Source organism: Carlito syrichta, unplaced genomic scaffold (assembly GCF_000164805.1).
Source record: "Carlito syrichta isolate Samal-C Ts95f unplaced genomic scaffold, Tarsius_syrichta-2.0.1 Scaffold305635, whole genome shotgun sequence".
NCBI lineage: Eukaryota > Metazoa > Chordata > Mammalia > Primates > Tarsiidae > Carlito > Carlito syrichta.
The window spans coordinates 72,056-94,481 of NW_007249731.1; the positions used below are offsets into that span (position 1 = coordinate 72,056).

General features: G+C 39.8%; 1 protein-coding gene across 1 annotated transcript in view; it reads right to left on the bottom strand.

The window, feature by feature from the left end:
* PIAS1 (protein inhibitor of activated STAT 1) overlaps positions 1 to 22,426 on the bottom strand; it is a 93,782-nt gene that overhangs the window by 41,736 nt on the left and 29,620 nt on the right. The window contains exons 3-4 of the mRNA XM_008061882.2: positions 692 to 776; positions 398 to 445 (exon numbers count right to left, since the gene is read on the bottom strand). Of these exons, the coding sequence (XP_008060073.1) occupies positions 398 to 445; positions 692 to 776 (133 nt within the window). The remainder of the gene's footprint in view (positions 1 to 397; positions 446 to 691; positions 777 to 22,426) is intronic.

Genomic DNA, 22,426 nt, shown 5'->3' on the forward strand with positions numbered 1-22,426 from the left:
GATACAGATTTAAGTACTAGGTCCTTTTCTACAGTTGTTTGCCTCTTACAGAGATAAGGCCCTTGCTTTCATAACTTGCTATTTCTAAAGAGCTAAAAAGCACTTGGATATTTTAAGATATCATCAGTTGGAGATTCTTCACCAAGTGAGGGCAACCAAAGTGGGGAAATATGGTTAGATAAATGGTACATAAACTGCTATGTTAAAATCTAAACTGGATAAAGATTCAGGCATCTCTTAACAGGAGAATGTTTTCTCTTACCCAAATACTTGGAAATACACTTACTGAAACGCAATACTTTCAATACACTTACTAAAAATCAGGCAGATTTTAAAATCAGCCTTAAGGAATATTATCTTTTAAATGTTGAATATATATCCTGCAATCAACACGTACCTTAACTGGACCTGCACTGTGAAGTCACATTTGGTCCCAGAAATATCCCTAGAACAGACAGTTAAAGAACTGCAATTATTTTAAAAATATACACATAAATGTTTATATAAAGACACTGTTACTCCAGAAAGTGTTTCAAATTTACAGAGAGACAACTGTTCTTAGAGTAACTAACATACTACAATACTTTCATTGCTAATATTTGCATGACACTAATATAAACTTACCAAAACTCTACTTTTTAAAATCATGTATTGTGGACAGTACTACAAGTTTCACTTGAAGACAACTTACATGGAGCTACTGATTTGCTGCACTTGTTGTGGTGTCAAGGCAAATGCAAAACAGGTTTCTCGAAAGCGCTGACTGTTGTCTGATGCTAAAGAAGACAAGAATTATACTTTTAATTACCTTTACATTCACCAATAAAGACAATAGCAACGAACACATTCACATGTCTTTAATTAACTGGGATGTATTCTAGAGTTTAAATAAGACAATTAAAGCACTGAAAATAAAAAATATGCTTGTTATAATAAACAGAAATAGTCACAAAAATGGCTAATTCCATAAAGAACATATCAGGACACAAATTCAGAGAACACATAATCAAAGAATGACTAACAAAAAATTATCTAACCATATAAAACGTTTGCATCCGAAAAGCACACTTGCATAAAAACATACTAATTTTACTTAGAATAATATAAGCCCATTTGAAGATATGTGGATTCTGAACAAACACACCCACCTTGAGATCGGCATGGGTGAGGTGACATTTGGTTTTTAAGGCAAATTCAAGACTTTTCACCATCTGTTGAGCCCTACCATGCAATTTTCATACAATAAATATCACAAAGTCTCATTCCTGTTCTTAGGTGATTTGATTCAAATCTGCTTACTGTCACTATTTCCAAGCAGGAGAAGTTGTAAGAAGGGAAGGAAGGGAATAAAGCAGGAGGGAGGGGAAGAGAGAGAGAACACGCCAACAAGTAGTGCACGCAGTCAGGCCAAGCAGGGATCCCTCCAGTATGCATTAGAGGCTACACTCGTCAACTGGCTTTCAATATGGTAGGCATAGTTTAAAAACTGGTGAACACTACTGCTCACTAGTCCTCAGTGCTTGGCACAAAGCAGCACTATATGACTACTTACTGAATGAATGAATAAAGGAATACAAACATTTAGGAAATATTGGATTAAACTATTTAAACTGTACTTTTCCAAGGTAATTTTACTGAATAAAATGATCACTAGATTATTACTAAGGAACTCCTGGCCTGTGGGTCACTTATGACCCATGCTGAAATCTCTTGCTTAAGCTGGTTTTGATCCTACTTGCAAGAAACACTTCCTTTACAACTACCACCCAAATTGCAGTATGTCATATCAAAAAAATCAGGACAAATGTATCACTACGAGAAAAAAAACCAATGGAAAAGAATATTACTGATCTAAAATTTCACCTCAATATAGGAGGTTTTTTTGTTTTCTTCCTTTTTTGAATCGGGGTCTTGCTCTGTTGCCCAAGCTGGAGTGCACTGGCATGATCACAGAACGCTGCAGCTTCGACCTCCTGGGATTAGGTGATCCTTCTGCCTCAGCCTCCCAAGTTAGGGGGGACTTCAGATACATGCCACCACACCCAGCAAATTTTCTAATTTTTTGTAGAATGAGGTCTTGCCATGTTGCCCAGGTTGGTCTTGAACTCCTGGACTCAAGCAATAATCCCATGTTGGCCTTTCAAAGTGCTGGGATTATAGGCATGAGCTACCACACCCTGTCAAGAGTATCTTTTAAAGGCTAGATTTGCTTTCTGCTTTACGTCATCTGGGAAGTCACTAACCGAAAGAGTAATGTTAATTGTGAAGCACCAACCTGGCAATGGCCAGTAACTGAGGACTCAAATGTAGACAAGCAGCAAACATTTCCCTCTGTCAGGCAATGCAGGTAACTAACTCCGTTGCCTCTTAGGGACAACTCTATAAATTTTAGTCAGTAGACTCAGTCTAATTTAAATCTTTGGCTCCATTCTAAAACATTAAAATAATCTCCCAAGTACAAAAATTCGTATTACTCTCTAGGCAACATTACAGATTCATTTTAGAATATATGACTACAGTGAGTTTTAGACACATAAAGATTTAGAAAAAGAAGATAAGAGTAAAATACTGAGGCTGTTTCTTGTGCCACAAACAGAAATCAGGTTTCTTACTCACTAATAACCCTACTTATGTCTCCTTGTATGGAGATATTAGAATGCTTAGAGGGTTGCTACCATTTATCTGGAAGATCACCTTTCACACTCTGGGGTTCTTAGGCTTACTTACTCACTGCTCCAGTTCCAGAGAAGTCTTTGTAGTTTGGGTTTCAGACTCGCTATCTAAAAACCTTTCTGAAAGTGAATTAAGCTATCATTAGCCCTTTCAGAAAAATTCCGGACAAACAGACTCATCAAATCCTCATATTGAAAGGAATCTTACAAAGTCATCTAAAACAGCAACCCCTGATGTGCGGTCATGTATCTCCGTGGAACAAAAGACAAGCCATGGGGAGACAGGAAAGAAATCCATTTGTAAAAGACCAGCTTTAAGAAGTTGACATTTTACATGAAGCCTAAAATCTAATTTACAAAGGAAATCTAAAACTTTATGTAAAATCATAATCTTTTACAACTTTTGTCCTATATGTTTTTTTTAAAAATTGTAATTGCCAAGTAATTGGACATATATATTAATGGGGTACACAATGACATGTTGATGATACATATAATGTATAGTGATCAGATCAGGGTAATTAACATACATCATCTCCAATATGCATCATCTTTTGTGTCAGGAATATCCTACATATTTTACAACATACACATAAACAGTATTAGTACAATGATATGTATATACACACACACATGTAAGTGTGTGTATATAGTGTGCATGTGTGTAGTGTGTGTGTGCTCAAGTATTTTTCTGAGAGGTACATGTGACCAAGTAAGCTTGCAGACCATGGCTCTGGGGTCCAGCCTTCCTTTTAACCCTTCCATTGTCAGGCAGAAGATGGCTGGTGATGAACAGTTTAATTGTAAGAAAGCTCACAGCCCAAGAAAGTGCAGCAAATGTAGTGGAAAGGGATGAGATTACATAGACCTGGATTCCAAACCGGTTTTGCCACTTATGTGCCATGTGACCTTGGGTTCTTGCCCATTCTGAGTCTGTTTCCTCTGACATTTAAACACACAAACATACACACACCCTTTCAGGGCTAGTTTTGAGGACTATACATGAAGTAACAGCTTTCGAAAGCAACCATTTCTTTTTTCTCCCTCTCCTCATGCCACTACACTGAATCAGAATATGTAATGCTGTATGTCCTCCACCCTGATGTCAAGCAGCGTTCAACTAACCTTACCATTCAGAGACAGCACTCTTCAAATACCTGCAGACAGCATGAATGGCTCCTCCCTCTCCATCGCCTCTTCCTGCTATTTCAGGCAGGATTTCGGAATTACTCACCATCCCAACCTTCCTTTACTGGTCATGGCCCACATTGTTACACCTTTATTAAAGTGACAGCCAGAACTGGACATGCTGTCATAGCATATATTACCTGTTCACAGTATGTATTGTCCTGTACTGGCCGATCCCAACGGGATAATGGTACCTCTGGCACCATGACATCACCCTTGGCCAGTGAAACAGGAATGGAACCATACACGGCCAAGCAGTCCTGTAAGAGCCATCCTATGGTTTTACTATCTTTCTCTCCCCTCTGCCTTGATCTCCAAGCAAAGAGAACACAGGGCAGAGCCACTGCCAACCTGCAGCTAATAAGTAACATAAGCAAGAAATAAACCTCATTTCTTTGGTTGTTTCACAAGGTTGTCAACCACCTGAGATTTACGGCTGCCTGTAAGGTGGTTGATTCATTACTTCAGATGTGATGTGAGTAGAACACTGTTTTTATTAACTGCCCTCTAGTACTGCTAATCCACACAACAATCACGGAAAAAGTATTTTAGCCTCCTTTTCAGATGGAGAAACTGAGGTCTGAGCAGTTACTAACTTGTCAGGGTTTCATGTTGGTAAGTAGAAGAGTCAGACCTAGGGCTCCGGTTTACCCATCTCCTGTCTCCATGCTCATCTCACCACACAGGTCTCTGAGCTCCCCAACGAGGTGCTGGACCTACACCAACGCATCCTCCCACTACACTGGATCACAGAAAACAGGAGAGAATTGTCTATTTCTCCTTATCATAACTGTCTATCGTTTTTATGTATTTCTCTTTATTCTTATGTTAAATTTTGTGTACAACATGAAAGCTCACTTTTAAAAAGTACCCTTCTCACATGTTTCATTCGCAATCTCTATTACCACATTTTAATTATTGTACTAGATTCCATCAGGAGGTACCTGAAATTTTTAATTACTCCCTGATTAGTCACTGAGGTTGTTTCTAATTTTTCACCATTTGAAACAACTCTGAGAACATCTTGGGTTTACAAGTTTGTTTTATGAAAGAGGAGGAACAGGTTATTTTTTTCTTTGGATCAATTCCCAGATGTGAGATTTCAGGGCCAAAAAGATGGAGATTTTTAATGAATCTTGACATATCACAAGAATGCTTTCCAAATGGTTGTTTTATATATAAGACCATTAGCAATCTATGCATCTAAAGAATTACACCCTACTCTGGCCAGCATGAGAATAGCTGCTAATTTTATGGGTGGATCCTAGTAATGCCTAAGTAGTTTAATTTGCATTCAAAATATTTCCATGCTTGTTTACTTGAATTTCCTATTTAGTTCACTGTCCAATCTGGTTCTGTATCCATTTATACATGTGCATCAGGGTTTCATATATACAAATATTAAAGCTTGAAAATTTGCTACAAATATTTCCTCCAGTCTGCTACAGTTTTTTTCATTTGGGCTACATTTTTGGATAATGTAAAAGTTAGGTTTTAGCCGGACACAGTGGCTCTCATATATAATCCCAGCACTTTAGGAGATGGAGGCGAGAGGACTGCCTGAGCTCAAGGGTTCGAGACCAGTCTGAGCAACATGGCGAGACCTCATCTCTAAAATAATTTATATAATTAGTCGGGTGTTGTGCCGCATGCCTGTCATTCCAGCTTCTTGGAAGACTAAGGCAGAAGGATGCCTAAGCCCAGCAGGGTGAGGCTGCGGTGGCAGCGAGCAGTGTGCCACTCCACTCCAACCTGGGCAAGAGTGAGACTCTGACTCAGAAAACCTAACTGAACTGTACCTCACATCTTTAAAATAAAAAAAGAAAATACAAAAGGAAAAAAAAGTTAGGTTTTTATGCAGTCTATTCTGTCAACCATCTCCTTTATAAAGTCTACTAATTTTAAACTTAGGTGTTCCCTTTTTCAAATTCAATCAATACAAAACTATAGTCTTTGGCTTACTGTTTCTACATAATTAATCTATCTAGAACTTATTTTAGTATATATTTGCTAAATCTAAATTTCTGTTATTCCCAGTTGCTTACAGGCATACTAACACCATTTGTGAAGTAGCCCTTTCCTTCCCTATGGTGTGTGAGCTTCTTTGATTCTTTATTAAATCCTTATACCCAGCGTGTTTCACTTCTGGGCCACTTTCCCAATGGTCTTTTTATCCTGGTGCTGGTACTCTATTTTTTAATTGTTATGACTTCATTATATTTTAGTGTCTTTTAAAAAAATTTTAAAGATGTGGGGTACAATTCAGGGTTAGGTATAAAAATGGTCATCATACAGGTGAAGTTTGGGCCTCCCTTGGTTCTCACTTCGCCTGGTTTGGGATCAGATACCCTTATTAGTGTTATGTGCCTCCCCACCCCCCACCCCTGTCGCCAACCAAATGACCCACTACTGCCAATCCCATTCATGGAGTGTTATGATAAACGGTCAGCGTAATTATGAGTGAGAACATGTGGTACACAGTTTATCTTCATCTATTCTCTTTTCAGAACTTTAACATGGGCATCTAGATGAATTTCCACATCCTTTTGTTACAATTTTTTCCTTCTTATATTTTTTCCAAAAAAATTTTCTTTTTTATAACTTTATTTAATTATAAAGATGTGGGGTATACGTCAGAATTAGGTATATAAGTAATACATGTGCAGGTGAAGTTTGGGCCTCCAAGTGGTCCTTGCTTCACCTGGATTAGTACCAGGTACCCTTTGTGCTATTAGGTGTCCCGCCCACCTCCCACCCCTGTCAGCAGTGTCCACTACTGCCTAGAAATATTCTTTATAATTTTTAAAAAATATATATTTTAGAGACAGGATCTCGCTATGCTGCTGAGGCTGGCCTCAAACTCCTGGGATCAAGTGATCCTCATACCTTGGCCCCAAAGTGCTAGGACTACAAGTGTCAGCTATTGTACCTGGCTAAATTTCTATTTAAACTCTAAATAAGATAACAGACTTTAAGAGTCAGACTTCTGGGTTCTCACCCAGTTCCATCATTGCATAATTGTGTGACATTGGGCAAATTGACTTTTCCACACTTTAGTTTCCTCATCTGTAATATTCCCCTCAAAATGGACATATCTTTGCTCCAATTACAAAATATATACAGTACTCACTGTAAAAAAAAAACAAAAACCAATACCAAGTACATAAGTGTACCTCATAATCTTGCTGCCTTGCCACAGGAAGAAAAACACTAAATATTATGAACAATCTGGACTTGTAAACACATACAAATCTATGTAAATGTGTGTGTGTAAAAATAATTATTTCGCAATTTGTTTTTTTCATTAAGATTTTGAGTTTTGAGAATTTTTTTTTCATTTCAACACACACACACAATTGTATCATTCACATCAATGTCTGCAAAGTATCCACTACACACATACACACACACACACATCCCCCTTTAAAATAATCTTTACTTTTAGCTTCATTATATTTTTTCTTCTGTTTGTTATTTTTCTAAATTTAAACTAAATTCTTGGGTCTTCACCTTTTTAAATGACAAAAGCATGCAGTGTTTCTTTCAACTTTTCATGTGTAATGCCTTAATTTCACAATCTATTCTTTACTTCCTAAAAATCTGTTTTAATATACTCAGGGCAACTAAAAGTTTCTGTTTTGAATTAGATAATATCTTTATGGTCAAGTAAATATATTGTTTTATAAATAATCCAGACACTTGAAACTCAAGACACAAAATTCAACAAATACATGTTAAGTAACACATATAATATAGGTAAAAGCTTGTTTTGGTTTACCACTGGTTACTGCTATTCATCCACACATTTAGTTTTCTGAGAGAAAAAAATTCACTATTTCTATTTTAGATTCTTATCACTGATGTTTCTTATCTTCTCTTCTCTTTTCTCTCTCTTTTTTTTTTAAGTAGGATTTATTAAGAAGACAGAAAAGCTCCCATAGGAGGAGACCTGAAAGAGGTTGCCCATTTCTCATCTTTTCTAATCTCATTTATTTACTGCACACTCTGTGACTGTCTCTCATCTATCCTCTGTACCTCTAGCTTGATTTTTTTACAGTATTATCTATTTCCCACTTCCAGTAAGAACTTAATTTTGGCTACTGAGTTCTTGTTTGTTAGAATGCAAAGAGGAACAGACCCTCAAGAGAAATTCATTCTCAATGCCTAATACTGGTAAGAAAGCTTGTCACTTCCAGCAAAATTGGATTTTTTTTGTTGTTGTTGGAGTTGGAGTCTCTCTCTGTTGCCCAGACTGGAGTGCATTGGCCGCTCCTGGCCACTGCAGTCTCGGCCTGCTGGCTCCGGCGATCCTTCCGCCTCAGGCTTCCAAGTAGCTGGAACTACAGGCGCGCACTACCACACCCGGCTAATTTTTTTTGATTTATTGTAGAGATGAGGTCTCACCAAGTTGCCCAGTCAGGTCTCGAACCCACGGGCTTAGAAAATCCACTCACCTCAGCCTCCCAAGGCACGGGATTACAGGCTGAGCCACCGAGCCCAGCGGAGATGTTTTAATAGATGACAGTCACATTTTTAGAATCTGTTGCCCTTTGTCACTTGTTTCAAACTTTTTAAAGATCAGGATTCTCAAAGCTGGCTATACACTAGAATAACGTGGACAGGAAATGCGGACCACACCCTAAATTACAACCAACTCTAACTGAGATGCAGGCACTGGTCTTAAAAGTATTCTAGGTGATTCAAAAAGAACAGTCACAGCTGAAAATTCCTATCCTAGCTGGGCGAGGTGGCTCACACCTGTCATCCCAGCACTTTAGGAGGCAGAGGTAAGAGGATTGCCTGAGCCCCGGGGTTCGAGACTAGCGTGGGCAACTGAGACCTCATCTCTACAATAAAAAAAAAAAAAAAAAAAAAAAAATTAGACGGGGCATAGTGGCACATGCCTGTATTTCCAGCTACTTGGGAGGCTAAAGCGGAAGGAACGCCTGAGCCCGGCAGATCAAAGTGGTGGTGGCCATAAACATGCCACTGCACACCAGACTGGGCAACAGAGTGAGACTCCAACTCAAAACAATTAAGAAAAATCAAAACAAAACAAAAAAACACATCCTAACCCAGCAGTAAAGCTGAGTCAGATAGGATAATTAACTTAATTTACAATGCAAAATAACCTCTAGAAGTTGGGTTAACAGAAAGATGGCTGAAATAAGGAGAATTTGTTAGAAATCTGTTTATGAAGTAACCTGGTCCCCAGGCCCTTTCTCCAATACTCTGATCGTATGTCCACGTTAAAAAAATGAAAAGACATGTCAATATGACCAAATATCAGAGGAAAGTCTTTAGCATAGAATAATAGGACCAAATGATAATTAGAAAAAAAAGTAGCTGGGAGCAGAGATTATGCAGCTGTTAGAAAAACTTTCAAAGTCTCTGAAAAGTTATCATTTATAACCACAATAATAAGATACTACAACTGTAAAACAACTAACCAGGTTTTGTTGAAAAAGAAACACCTGCATCTTATGTGTACACAAAAAAGGTTCTTGGAGCACAAGAATATGGCAGCAGAAAGGAAAAGCCCAACAAGGGCTTTTTAGACTGGACAATAAAGTTAAGGAAATCTCCCAGAAAGTAAAGCAAAAAGACAAGGAGGAAGAAAACAGATAAGAAAATTAAGGCCAGGCGCAGTGGCTCAAGCCTGTAAACCCAGCACTTTGGGAGGCCAAGGTGAGAGGATTGCCTGTGTTCAGGCATTCAAGACCAGCCCTAACAACTTGGTGAGACCTCGTCTCTACAATAAAATAAAAAAATAAGTCAGGTGTGGTAGTTCCAGGTACTTGGAAGGCTGAGGCAGAAGGATCACCTGAGCCCAGCAGGTCGAGGTCGTGGTAGCCATGAACATGCCACTACACTCCAGTTTGGGTGACAGAGTGAGGCTCCAACACAAAAAAAAAAGAAAGAAAGAAAAAGAAAATTAGAGAGTTAGTTTGGAAATAGGAACTCCAAAGGGAGAGAAGAGAGTTAGAATGGAGGGCAGAAACAGGAAATAATTAATGAACTAATTAAAGAAAATGCCCTAAGACTAAAGAACAAGTTTCCAAATTACCATTACATTTCCAATATAATAGCTAACACTGGCCAATATGGTAAGACCATTTTAGAACACTGGGAATAAAAAGAATCCTATGTGTTTCTGGAGAGGTGGGGGAAAGAACTGTTACATAAAAAGATCAGAAGCCAGGATAGCTTTGAACTTTCCAAAAGCATTATCAGTAGAAGGCAATGGAAAAATCAATGTCTTCAAAATTCTAAAGGATAATTATTTCTAGCATGAATGTTATACCCAGCCAAACTATCAAATAAATATGAGACTAGAATAAAACATTTTCAGACATGCAAAGTCTGTCATTTACCTTCTATGCAGCATTTCCCTATGAACTAACTACTCGGGGATATGCCACACTAAAAAGAAAGACCAGGACGTGAGCACAAGGCATAGGAGACTGACAAGGGCAAGAGGTAAAAGAATATCCAAGATGATAAAGAAGACCTCAGACGACAGCTTGTCAAGGGCTAGCAGAGCATCTGTTCAGAAGGCAAGGGAGAGGAGAAGTACAGAAGACGAACCTGACAGTTACCTCCTGCATGTGCATTTAGACATTCATCTTATGAGAAGATTTACACGGTGGCAAAACAAACAGACAAACAAACCAAAAAACTATGAATGAGTACACAGGAAGAAAGAAAAAATACCATTACTAAATACAGGGAAAATAAGCAAGTATTCACCACATTACCTAGCTACAAACAGTGCTTAAAAATGGGATGACTTAAACAAAATTACAATATAATCAAGAGAGGAGACAAATGGATTCTATGGTAGGGGTGAAAAATAAGCCAAATCCTTCTTTACTGTGGTGGAAATTCAATATATAATGCCTAAACCTGAAAATTCAAGAATTTGCAATGCAATTGTATTATTTATAGATTAAATGTTTAAAAGCCAAAAGAGGTTAAAATGGTTGCCCTCAGGAAAAGGGAAAGAATAGAATATGAGGATGTGTGATGTTTTAAACACAAGCCTATTTTTGACCCCTTAAGCTATGTTCATTTATAACTTTGAATGGAGGAAAAAAAAAAGTAAAACCTAAGAAATAGCACCAATCACAGCTGTGGGAAGTGGGCAAAGAATAAGAAAGCTCTGTGTGTCCCTGAGGTAAGAACGAGATCTTCTTAACTTCCACTTGCCTTTACAGGACATGCTTCATTTCTGTTCATAGATATGGCCAATAGGAGCTGAAGAATGCAAGGGCAACAACTTGATTCAATTCTCTGAAACCTCCAGTTATTTGGTTTTCATATCAAAATGGAAATAAACTTCTTTCTCATCATCATTAGCTAAGTAGATGATACAATTAGAAAAATTCAGACAACAGAGAAAGAGTCAAAGATGCTATTGGTAAATACTTTCTCAGCTCTTCAGATGCCTGGATGCGTGCGTGCGTGCGTGTGTGTGTGACTCTTTTTTGTTTTTGTCTAACAAAAAATGATTTATGCTATGTTTACATCTTTGGTACCTGTGTTTTTTGCTAGCAATATGTATGGACACGGTACAAACATATCAACATTATCATTCACAATGAAGCACAAGAGTAGTGAAGGCATATCTATCTCATTAATACACTCATTGAAGACACAGGCTATCCAAGTTTCCTTTTACAAATAAAGTTTCTATAAGCATCACAGAATATACTTAACTGGGTACTGATCCTGTGAGTTCACCTGGACACATGTTCAGAAGCAGCTCTGAGCTACCTGAACCAGTTTCTAAGCAAACTGGCCCCTACCATCTGTTTACACTACAGAAACCAACAGGCTTACCTAGAAGATACTCTCCATGACACTCCACAGAAGGGTGTCCTCTATGCAGCACTTTTTAACTTTAACCATGCTGAGTTTCTTAATGTGCTAACTTTAAAATGACTTTTAAAAGTTAGATTTACAATGGATACCAAGAACTTAAAGGCAAGAATGAGGTTAAACAGAAGCTGCAATTTTAATATCAAAGAAACCCCCAGAACAGTAAACTCACAACTTAAGGTGGGTGAAGGGGAAAAGATTAGAACTGCATATAAGAATTTCAGGCCAGTCATAGGGCTCATGCCTGTCATGCCAATGCTTTGAGATAGGAGGTTTGTTTGAGGCCAGGAGTTTAAGACCAGATGGGCAATATAGCAAGACCCTCTCTCTACAAAAAATTACCAAAAAAAAAAAAAAGGCAGGGTGTGATGGCTTAGCATGTAATCCCAGCATTTTGGGAGGCTGAGGCAAAAGGATTGCAGGAGCCCGAGGGTTCGAGACCAGCCTGGGCAACCTGGTGAGACCGCGTCTCTACAATAAATCACAAAAATTAGGTGGGCATGGTGGCGTGCATCTGGAATTCCAGCTACTTGGAAGGCTGAGGCGGAAGGATCGCCTAAGTCCAACTTAGCTCGAGGCTGCGGTGGCTGTAAGCATGCCACTGCACTCCTGCTTGAGCACAGAGTGAGACTCCAACTCAAAAAAAAAAAAAAAAGCTGGGCATGCTGGTGTGCCTGTAGTCCCAGCTACTCAGGAAACTGAGGAGACTGAGGCTAGAGGACTCAGCAATTTAGAGAGCCTAGCAATTTGAGGTCACAGTGAGCTGTGATTGTGTCACAACACTCCAGCCTGGGCAACAGAGCAAGACTCTGTCTCTAAAACACACAATTTTGTATGTAAAAAGCTCTGAGATTTAGAAATGCAATTTTTAAAATTAACTTTTACCTTATAGGAAAAGTTTGAGATTCTCAATTCTTACAGATACTTTCCAAGAAAGGAAACAAAATTCTATTTTCTTAGGGTTTCTCTAGTTGGCTTATTTAGTTGAGTGAGAAACTAAACGAAAAGGAATCAGTGCGGACACCACACCGCTGAGTTCTGAAAAACTAGTGACTGTGACTCCTCCAAAGGATCTGAGTATCAGAGATAGTAGCACCCCTCCTGCTTCAAGGTTCTTGTTAGCTCCCCACTTCAGGAAGAGAACCATTCATCCTGGCATGACATTCCAATTAAGCTATAGCAGCGTATAATTTTCTTCTACAAAACCAACCAAGATGAAATCATCACCTAAAGAAAAAGAGGCAGGGCTCGTGTGGTGCTCTTGAGCCACGGTGTAAAGATTTCTTCTGACCTCCCAGCAATGGCTCACTGGCCTCTGGGCCCACATTCCTCTGCATAACTCAGGTTCCGCTCCCATTGCTCACTGGGCTTGGCACTGTGCCCAACCACCCAGCAACTGCACCTGGGACTCCCATCCTGATACCTCCCTTCTAATCCACAATCACTCTTCTAGGCCCAACTCCCGGAGGAGTTACAGTTCCTCTTGTTATCTACTGGAGAGTGCCAGGTATGAGGGCATTTGCCTTTCTAGCGGGGCTACAGTGAAGGTGGTCACCGCACCCCAGCCTCTCTGGGTCCTCCGGGTTCGGTCCTCTAGCAACCTGCCCACGTACTTGGAGCTCATCCTTTGCTCTGAGAGGCTTCAGCAAGTTATCACTCCAAGCGAGTTTATCATGGCACCTTTGGACTTACTTATGTCAGATGACTGTAAGGAAATAAAAATCTGGAACTTAAGAAGAGGGCAGGGTGGAGATAAACAAGCAGGACATCCCTCATACAGAGAGCAGATGGAATTAAGGGAGTGGATGAGACTACCTGGGACTCTCAAGTGGAATCAAAATATACCAGAATCCCTGGGCACCAGCACTTAGCGTCAAGTAAAATAAGAAACACCCAGACATACAGAAAGCAGGAAAAGGCATAATTTCAAAGAAATAAGGAGTGTTTGGCCAAGACACTCAACAAGTGCCACGCACAAGAAGCAAGAAAGTAACGTCAAAATTATACCATAACCAAACTTCTTAGACTCAGTGACAAGAAGAAATCATTTCTTATGGAAATAATACAAGCTAGGCCAGGCACAGTGGCTGGACTTGAACTCCTCCTGCCTCAACCTCCTAAGTAACTACAGGCACACACCACTGTGCCCAGTTCATTCACCTTTGTTTTGATCATGATACATCTTACCCTTACTTGTTACCATGGTATATCTTTTCATACTTTAAACTTTTTCCCTGTTTGTGCTTTTAAATTTAAAGTGGATTTTTTATAAACAGCTTATAGCTCTTTTTATAAAGAGTATCTGGTATCTGTCAATCTGCTAAGAGCCTTTTAATTGTGTTATTTAGCACACTCACGTTTTGTTATTATTGACATGTTTAGTTTTGGGTCTACCATCTTGGTGTGTGTTTTCTTTTTGTCCCGTCTGTTCTTTTTCCCCTTTCCCTCTTCTTATATGCCTTCTCTTGGATTAGTGTGTGTGTGTGTGTGTGTGTGTGTGTGTGTGTGTGTGTGTGTGTGTGTGTGAGATTTCATTTTTATCTTCTTTGTTGGTTTAATAACTATAACTCTTTGGTGCATTATTTTAGTGGATGCTTAAGAATTTGTAGTATATATTTTTTAATTCATCACAGTCTACCTTCAAGTGACATTTGACCCTTTACGTGCATACTTAACAACAGTTCATTTTTATTTCCCCTCCTGGTCTTCGTGCTGTTCTTATCATACATTTTATTCCTATATGAGTTTATTAGTTTTAAACATCACAGTATGTTGTCACATTTTTGCTTTAAACAATCGTCTTTACAGACACTTAAATAGTAATAAAACAATTCTTATATTTATCTATGTTGCATCCGTTTCTAGTGTTTCTCATCCTTTTGTGTATACCAGATATCAATCTGATATAGTTTTCCTTTGCTTAAAGGAGGTGGAAGGATCACCTGAGACAGACAGCAGGTCGAGATTGCAGTGAGCCAGGATCATGACACTGCATTCTAGCCTGGAGAAACAGAGACCCTGATTCCAAAAAAAAAAAAAGTGGCCAAGGTGAAAAGGTAAAGAAAGGCAGGGGAAAAGGGACAGAGCACAAAACCCTGGGGAACCAGGACAGGCATTTAATGATCAAGTTCAGAATCAAACAGCCAGAAACACAGATTGGTAAAGCAGGAAGCAATCTCCCTGGACACTGAGGGAGGAGAGATGCCAAAGCAGGTGTGGACAGTGTTAGGTGTGTAGAGGCCAGCCAAGAAAACTGGGCTGAAGAACTAGAGCCAGGCATGGTAGCTCATACCTATAAATCCCAGCACTTTAAGAGACCAAGGTGAGAGGACTGCCTGAGCACCTTGGTAAGACCTCATCTCTTCAATATATCAAAAAGTTAGCCAGGCGTGGTAGTGCATGCCTGTAGTTCCGGCTTCTTGGAAGGCTGAGGCAGAAGGATCACTTGAGCCCAGTAGATGGATGCTGGGGTGGCCGGGAGCATACCACTGCACTCCAGCCTGAGTAACAGAGTAAGACTCTGACTCAAAAAAAAAAAAAGAACTAGCCAGGTGACCTTGGCTAGAGCTGTCTCAGGGGATGGAATGGTAGGCACTGATGACAGAGAGCAACAGGTCCAGGTGTGAGGAGCGTATCAAGTCTCTGATGTTAACACTAAATATGAGATCTTGAATAGTTTTCACATCTACAATCGACAGTGATATTAGTATCTCAAATTTATGAACCAATTATCATAGTGTTTTGAATATTTGACACCAACCCTGCAGGTCCTTCAAGTTCTTTAATGTACTGTAATTTCAAATTTTGCTAAGACAAGAGTTTTTGAATACTGACTGGGGCTGTGGGATGAGTGTCCTTCAGCTACTAACTCACTCTCTCGGTGTGACCTTCACCATTGTGTACTTGTCATCAGTAGCTCTCATTAGGGGTAGAAAACAAAATCATTCAAATTTCCACTTACCCCATGGCACCATCTGGGGGAATGCTTGAGTGAATGCCCCAGTAGTGTCATAATAAGGATACTTTCCATGGGATCTCTCTTGTGAATAGTAAGTGTTATTATACTTATAGGAGAAGAGTGTCAACCCATCTCCTTGTAAGTACTAATTACCCAAGTGTCATCTCCAAGAAAGACAATCATTGCCCACAATGACCAGAAGGATAGAATTATAATTTCAAATATACAAAGTGTGCCGAGAGAAAGTTATGGCTTTAAATTTTTTGGTTGGGCTCAGTGGCTCAACCTGTAATCCCAGCACTTGGGAGGCTGAGGCGAGTGGATTGCCTGAGCCCATGGGTTCAAGACCAGCCCGGGCAACTTGGCGAGACCTTGTCTCTACAGTAAATCAAAAATTAGACGGGTGTGGTAGCGCATGCCTGTAGTTCCACCTACTTGAAAGGCTGAGGTGGAAGATCGCCAAGCCCAGCAGGTCAACACTGGGGTGGCGGTAAACATGCTACTGCACTCCGGTCTGGGTGATAGAGTGAGACTCCAACTCTAAAAAATTAAATTTATCTTTTTTTTTTTATACATCGGTCCCAAGAGATGAACTAGATCAAAAATTAAAAAAGGAATCATACTGCAATTTACAAAAACTCAAAACATAGGAATGTAAAAAACTAGACGCATAAAATAAACAATGTTATGAAATTCCGATGATGGAAACACTGAGCTAACCGAAACGGCTGTACTTTCAACTGCTCTAAAAATATTCGCTCTTCCCCCTCACCAGCAGAAAGAAAAGCTAAAAATAGTCATCTTTCTGTGATAGAATATTTCTTGCTGTCTTGGGGAAAGTGAAACTAAAGCTCCCATCTGCAAATGTCAGTCTTATGGTCTTTCATGACCCCTCCAGTTTACTCAAACAAAAGCCTGCCAGTCTTTAAATGTTCAACTCAAGCTGGATGGTAGAGCTACTCACCAAGATACCAACTCCCAAGAAAGACAGGAGACTTCAGAAGATCTGGCACCTCCAGGAAATGGCATATACAGAATCATTAACAGATTCACCCAGCTTTGACCAGTTTATCTTTCAAATGGGAATTTTTTAAGGGAAGACTATTTAATGACATGAGAGCACAATCATAAAATATTAAGTGAAAACAGGCAAGATATAAACTTGAAGTGTACAGCATAAGCATTTACATTATGCATTGAAAGATCAAAAAAGGCAGCAAAAATGGATTTCTTTTTTTTTTTTGAGTTGGAGTCTCATTCTGTCGCCCAGATTGGAGTGCAGTGGCCATTCCCGGCCACCACAGCCTCGACCTGCTGGGCTCCAGCAATCCTTCCGCCTCAGCCTTCTGAGCAGCCGGAATTACAGGGGCGCGCTACCACGCCCAGCTAATTTTTTGATTTTATTGTAGAGATGAGGTCTTGCCTGCCCAGGCGGGTCTCGAACCCATGGGCTCAGGCAAACCACTCATCTCAGCCTCCCAAAGGCTGAGCCACTGAGCCCGGCTCAAAAATGGATTTCTTTGTAACTTTTTAGAAATTCTTCACAATGAACATATATTGTTTTTTTTTTTGAAAGCAGGATTTATTGAAAGGACAGAAAAGCTCCCACAGTGGGAGGGGACCCAAAGGGATCACTCCATGTATTGCTTTTATAAAAACTTTTGTTTTTTACATCTTGTAAAAAAAATCTTGTATGTATATGTATATAAATATGAGTGTATATGAGATATATACAGCTGTGTGCTGGAGATACACAGACACAGACACACACACACACACATACATCCGATTGCTAGATTGTTTAAATGTTCAAGGTGGTAAATATTTCACAATAAAACTGTCTAAAGTTCCTTGTGGTACAACAAAAGTTGCACATGAACTTTCCACTCATACAGAAACAAAGCACCATGCTAAGAAACAGGAAACCATTGTACCATGCAATACTATTAAGCTGGAGCCTCTAAAGCCCTTTGATTTCATGTGATCACACATGAACTGCAGTGCAGGTCCCTAGCAGCCGGCCTCCAGTAGACTCGGTCCAGTGGACCAGCACAGAGTCCCAGGCAGCTCTGAGCTAACAGTATGGTCAATATTTGATCTGGCCCATCTGCCCTTTCACGCCTGGTAAACTATCAGACGATCTTAAGTCTGATGGGGTTAAGACACAGGACAGGTCAGTCCAAGTCAGCCAGCTCTGAACCAAGTCAGTGACAAATGTTTGAATGTAAAAAATAGAAAAAGGAAGCAAACTATTACTGGGATATTAGTTCTTTCTCTTTCTTTTGTAAAAAGTTTCTTTTCATTTTTTTTTCTTGCTAATACAAGCATTATAAGTTTTAAAAGAAAATCTAAAATTCTGTCACTTGGCCACAGCTGAGGAACATTTTGGTGTGTATTCTTCCAGGCATTTTCTTATACATACAAATATACATACATATATACATATGCACATATGTATGTACACAACCACGAGTATAATACACTTTGTTCCCCACAAACTTTGCACTGAATAATACTAAAAATATACTAACAATCTTTCCATGTTAATAAACGTCATCATTTTAAGTGGCTGCTTGGTAGTTATCATATAGATGTGCCATCATTTAACCAATCTGTTGTTGTCAGATACTTAAATCATTTTCATTTTTTTCCCTTCCAGAATCAATGCCTTGATGTTCTTCCCTTCCTGTTCATATCTGTGTGTGTGCGTGCAACTATATATTATTTCCTTAAGACACACTCTTAGAAATGGGATGGGTAGGTCAAAAGATAAACACATTTTTAAAGCTAACATAGAAGCTGCCAAAATGCTTTCAGAAATGTACCATTTTCATGTTTCACAAGCTTATGAGAGTTCAAGATTTTCTTGCCAACACCGGACAGTGGATGAAATACATCTTATGGTCTTAAACTTGCATTTCTTTGACTTTCTAGAAATTGACTCTTTTCATGCCCTTATTGGTCCTTTTTGTATATTATGAGAGTCACCCTATTAGGCTGCAGTAGTCATTCTTAACATTTTGCTTTCTAAATCTATTATTCCAAACTGGGAAATGACCTTTGTTTTTAGTGATGACCTGGATGACAGCAGCTTCTCGGGCCTGGGGTAACTGAAAATCCACCTGGAAGGAGCTCATAAAAGAGAGGAAAGAATTCAAAGAGTGAATTGAGACACCTTGAAAAGGGACTCTGTGCTAAAGGGAAAGAAAACAGGGATGTAGCTGAAGGGAAATCAGAAGAAAAGTAGTTTTTTAAAGACAGGAAAATTAGCATAAAGCTGTAGGTTAATGGGACTGAGCTAGTAACAAGGCAAAAAATGGATGATGTGGTAGAGAGGAAGGACTGACCAAGCCATGTCCTCGAGACCATGTGTGATGGGACCTACTACCCATGAAAGAACCAGGCCACAGAGCAGGGACAGTTATGGAAGGGGACACAGCTCCAGGCAGGGATGTGGGCAGGCAGGTATAAAGTAGACAGAGGTGGGGAGCCTCAGAGGGTGTCTTCTGATTCCTTGCATTTATTCAACAAGGAAGAAATAAAAAGCAAAGTAATCCTCCAAGAGTCAAGTGTGTAGTGAGAGAACAAAACATGAGACAGTCACCACAGCAGTGAGCGTGCATGGGCTGGAGGAACAGTGTGCAACAGCCAGGCGGCATTACACATCCTGCTCACACATATACATATACACATACAGACACATATACACACACACTCGCGTGCACATCACTTTCCCTAGCTCTTCATATAGGGAAACTATGTCACAGGGTCACATGTGGAAATATTTCCCCTCAGTTTACTATTTTGTCATTTAGTAGAACAAACCTTTCTGAGTCCTCACAATAAAATCTTACTAATTTTTCTGCAGTTTTACTTACAGGAAATTCCTTTTTCACCTCAATATTATCTAAACTTATTGAGTCATTTATTTAAATACAACCTGTATTTTCCTCTCATGTTTTATGTTTCATTTTTAAGCATTTAAATCTTTAAGCCATATCAATATTACTCTGTTAACTTGCAAGATAGGAATTTTATTTTTTAATGATCTATTAGGCACTCCTTAACAACTCAGTATCCAATTCATGCCACTAATTAGAAACTGCTTTTGTGTTCTTTTAAAATTGTATTTCTATTTTATTAACTACTTACTCAGGCACCAATTCCTACAGCTTCAATTACTATACCCTTGCCATAAATACACTGTATATGTGATATGGCTCACATCCCTTTTCAGAATTCCTCTGGCTACTCTTATTTTTTCTTTTTTTTTTTGAGTTGGAGTCTCACTCTGTCACCCAGGCTGGAGTGTAGTAGCACGCTCTCAGTCACCGCAGCCTCGACCTGCTGGGCTCCAGTGATCCTTCTGCCTCAGTCTTCCCAGTAGCTAGAACTACAGGCGTGCGCTACCACACCCGGCTAATTTTTTTGATTTTATTGTAGAGATGAGGTCTCGCCAAGTTGCCCAGGTGGGTCTCAAACCCACGGGCTCAGGCAATTCACTCACCTCACCCTCCCAAAGCATTGGGATTACAGGCTGAGTCACCGAGCCCAGCTCTACTCTCATTTTTGCTTCTAGGTTTTCCTAGACATTTTAGTCATGGGGCCTAACATACTCAACTTCCCCTTCCAGTTAAATCTTCGCAGCCCTCACCTCCTACCACGGAAGTAGCTCTCAGCTATTATCTGCACTGAACAGTCACCGACAGTCAGTACCAGGGACCATAATTTCTGCAGGGGTGGCCTATCTCCTGACTTCTGGGAAACCGAAAAAAAATGACAAGGCCTGAAGGACCTACCCGTCAGTGACAGATTAACTAAAATTACTCCCAACTAGCTTTTCCCAGGATCAGCAGCATGGGAACATGGCAGGTCCCTTCCCTGAGAGCTGGCAGCCAAAAGCCAACACCACACTACAGATGCTGGCAAAGCTCTGGAGACATGCAGAGGCAGTGGACTCACAGGGCCAGCCAGAGGACACAGCTCACCTTCCTGATGCTGGTTTGAACCTCATATAGCCTCAGGGTAAGCTTTTCTTATATGCCTTGAAGTAGTTTTCTTTTTTGCCATCAAAAAAGAAACTTTAGAATAATTTGACAAGTTCTCCTCCTCCTCCCTTGGCCTCCCTCTCTACTAAACTAGATTTTTAATTACAACTACATTAAATCTATTGAAAATAACTCAATAGGACTGTCTTTCAAAGGACTGTCTTTGTGTATATTAAAAGTCTTTAGGGGATTATAAAAATTTATTTTCTTCAACTAGGTCCTGTACATTTGAAAAGGATCTTTTTTTATTATTGCATAAGGTTTTTTCTTCAATTTTCTAACAGTTCTTAGCACATGCACCAATATTTCTCATAGGGTGGTTCATGAGAATATTCTGGAGAGAAAAGGGTTCCATGTTCAAAAAATTTTGGGAAGCTGTTGCACAAAACATCTCTGGTTTAGAGATTCACAGAATATATTATCATATTAAAAACCGAGACATTCCACAGGAATAAAAATTGCTTAAATTTAAGTTTCCAAACTTAATGGGGCATGGTCAAAGAGCACCCACTGATCCTCCTAACAGAGTTGGTAACCAAGGATCCCATTTTGTGAAACAGTGTATAAATGGGAGTAGGCATTTGTCAACACTTACTCAGGCACTTCAATGCCCCCAACAGACATTTTTGTTTGTAACATCATCTCCAATTTCAGAGTTGGAATACCTTCAAGCCTTGGCCAAAAAGAGTACTGCGTTCCCTGGCCAGGGCTGACTGTCAAGGGCTGAATGTGGCATTTAAAGTAGTTTAATCACAGTTAACCTCAGCCCTTTTACTGTGCCAGGACAAAGAATTTTCCTCCTTTTGGCTAGGTTTGAATCTGGAGGGATTCCAGGAACTGCCAGGACTCACATAACGCCTGAAAATGGGATCAATATCAAGGAAGCAGAGTCAAAAAATTGAGAAGTGAAACAAATTTGTTCTACAAATATTCATTCAACAAATATTTATTGAACACTTAATATGTGTAAGTTAATATTCTAGGTGCTTGGGACACATCAAAAAACAAAAGACCAAAACACCACTGTCCTTATGGCATTTACATTCTCATGGGAAATGAAAGAAAATCAGAAGCTGATCCACATAATGGAAAAAGCAGGGCAAGGTAATGGAGACTGGAAGGAATACAGGGTAGTCAGGTGCCTTGGCAAGAGGAGGTAAAGGAGCCACGTGAGAGGGGTGGGGAAAGCACTCCAGATGAAGAAGCATCCTGCTGAGGCCCAGACAACAGCATCACTGGATCTTAGAAACAGTAGGGAGGTCAAGTTAACACAAAGAACAGCTGCAGGTGATAATGCCAAACAGGTAACCAAGAGAGGGCCAGGTCACACATATGCTGGATTTTACTGAGTCAAACAGGAGATCAATGGGGGGGGGGACTTAAACAGGGTCACATGATTTAGTTATAGTTAAAAGGTTCACTTCAGCTACTAAATTGAGAATACTGCAAGGGGGATAAAGGTAAAAGTAGAGATCAAGCCGGGCTCGGTGGCTCAGCCTGTAATCCCGCGTCTTTGGGAGGCTGAGGTGAGTGGATTGCCTGAGCCCGCGGGTTCGAGACCCGCCTGGGCAGGTGAGACCTCATCTCGACAATAAATCAAAAAAAAAATCAGCCGGGCGTGGTAGCGCATGCCTGTAATTCTGGCTACTCGGAAAGCTGAGGAGGAAGGATCGCCGGAG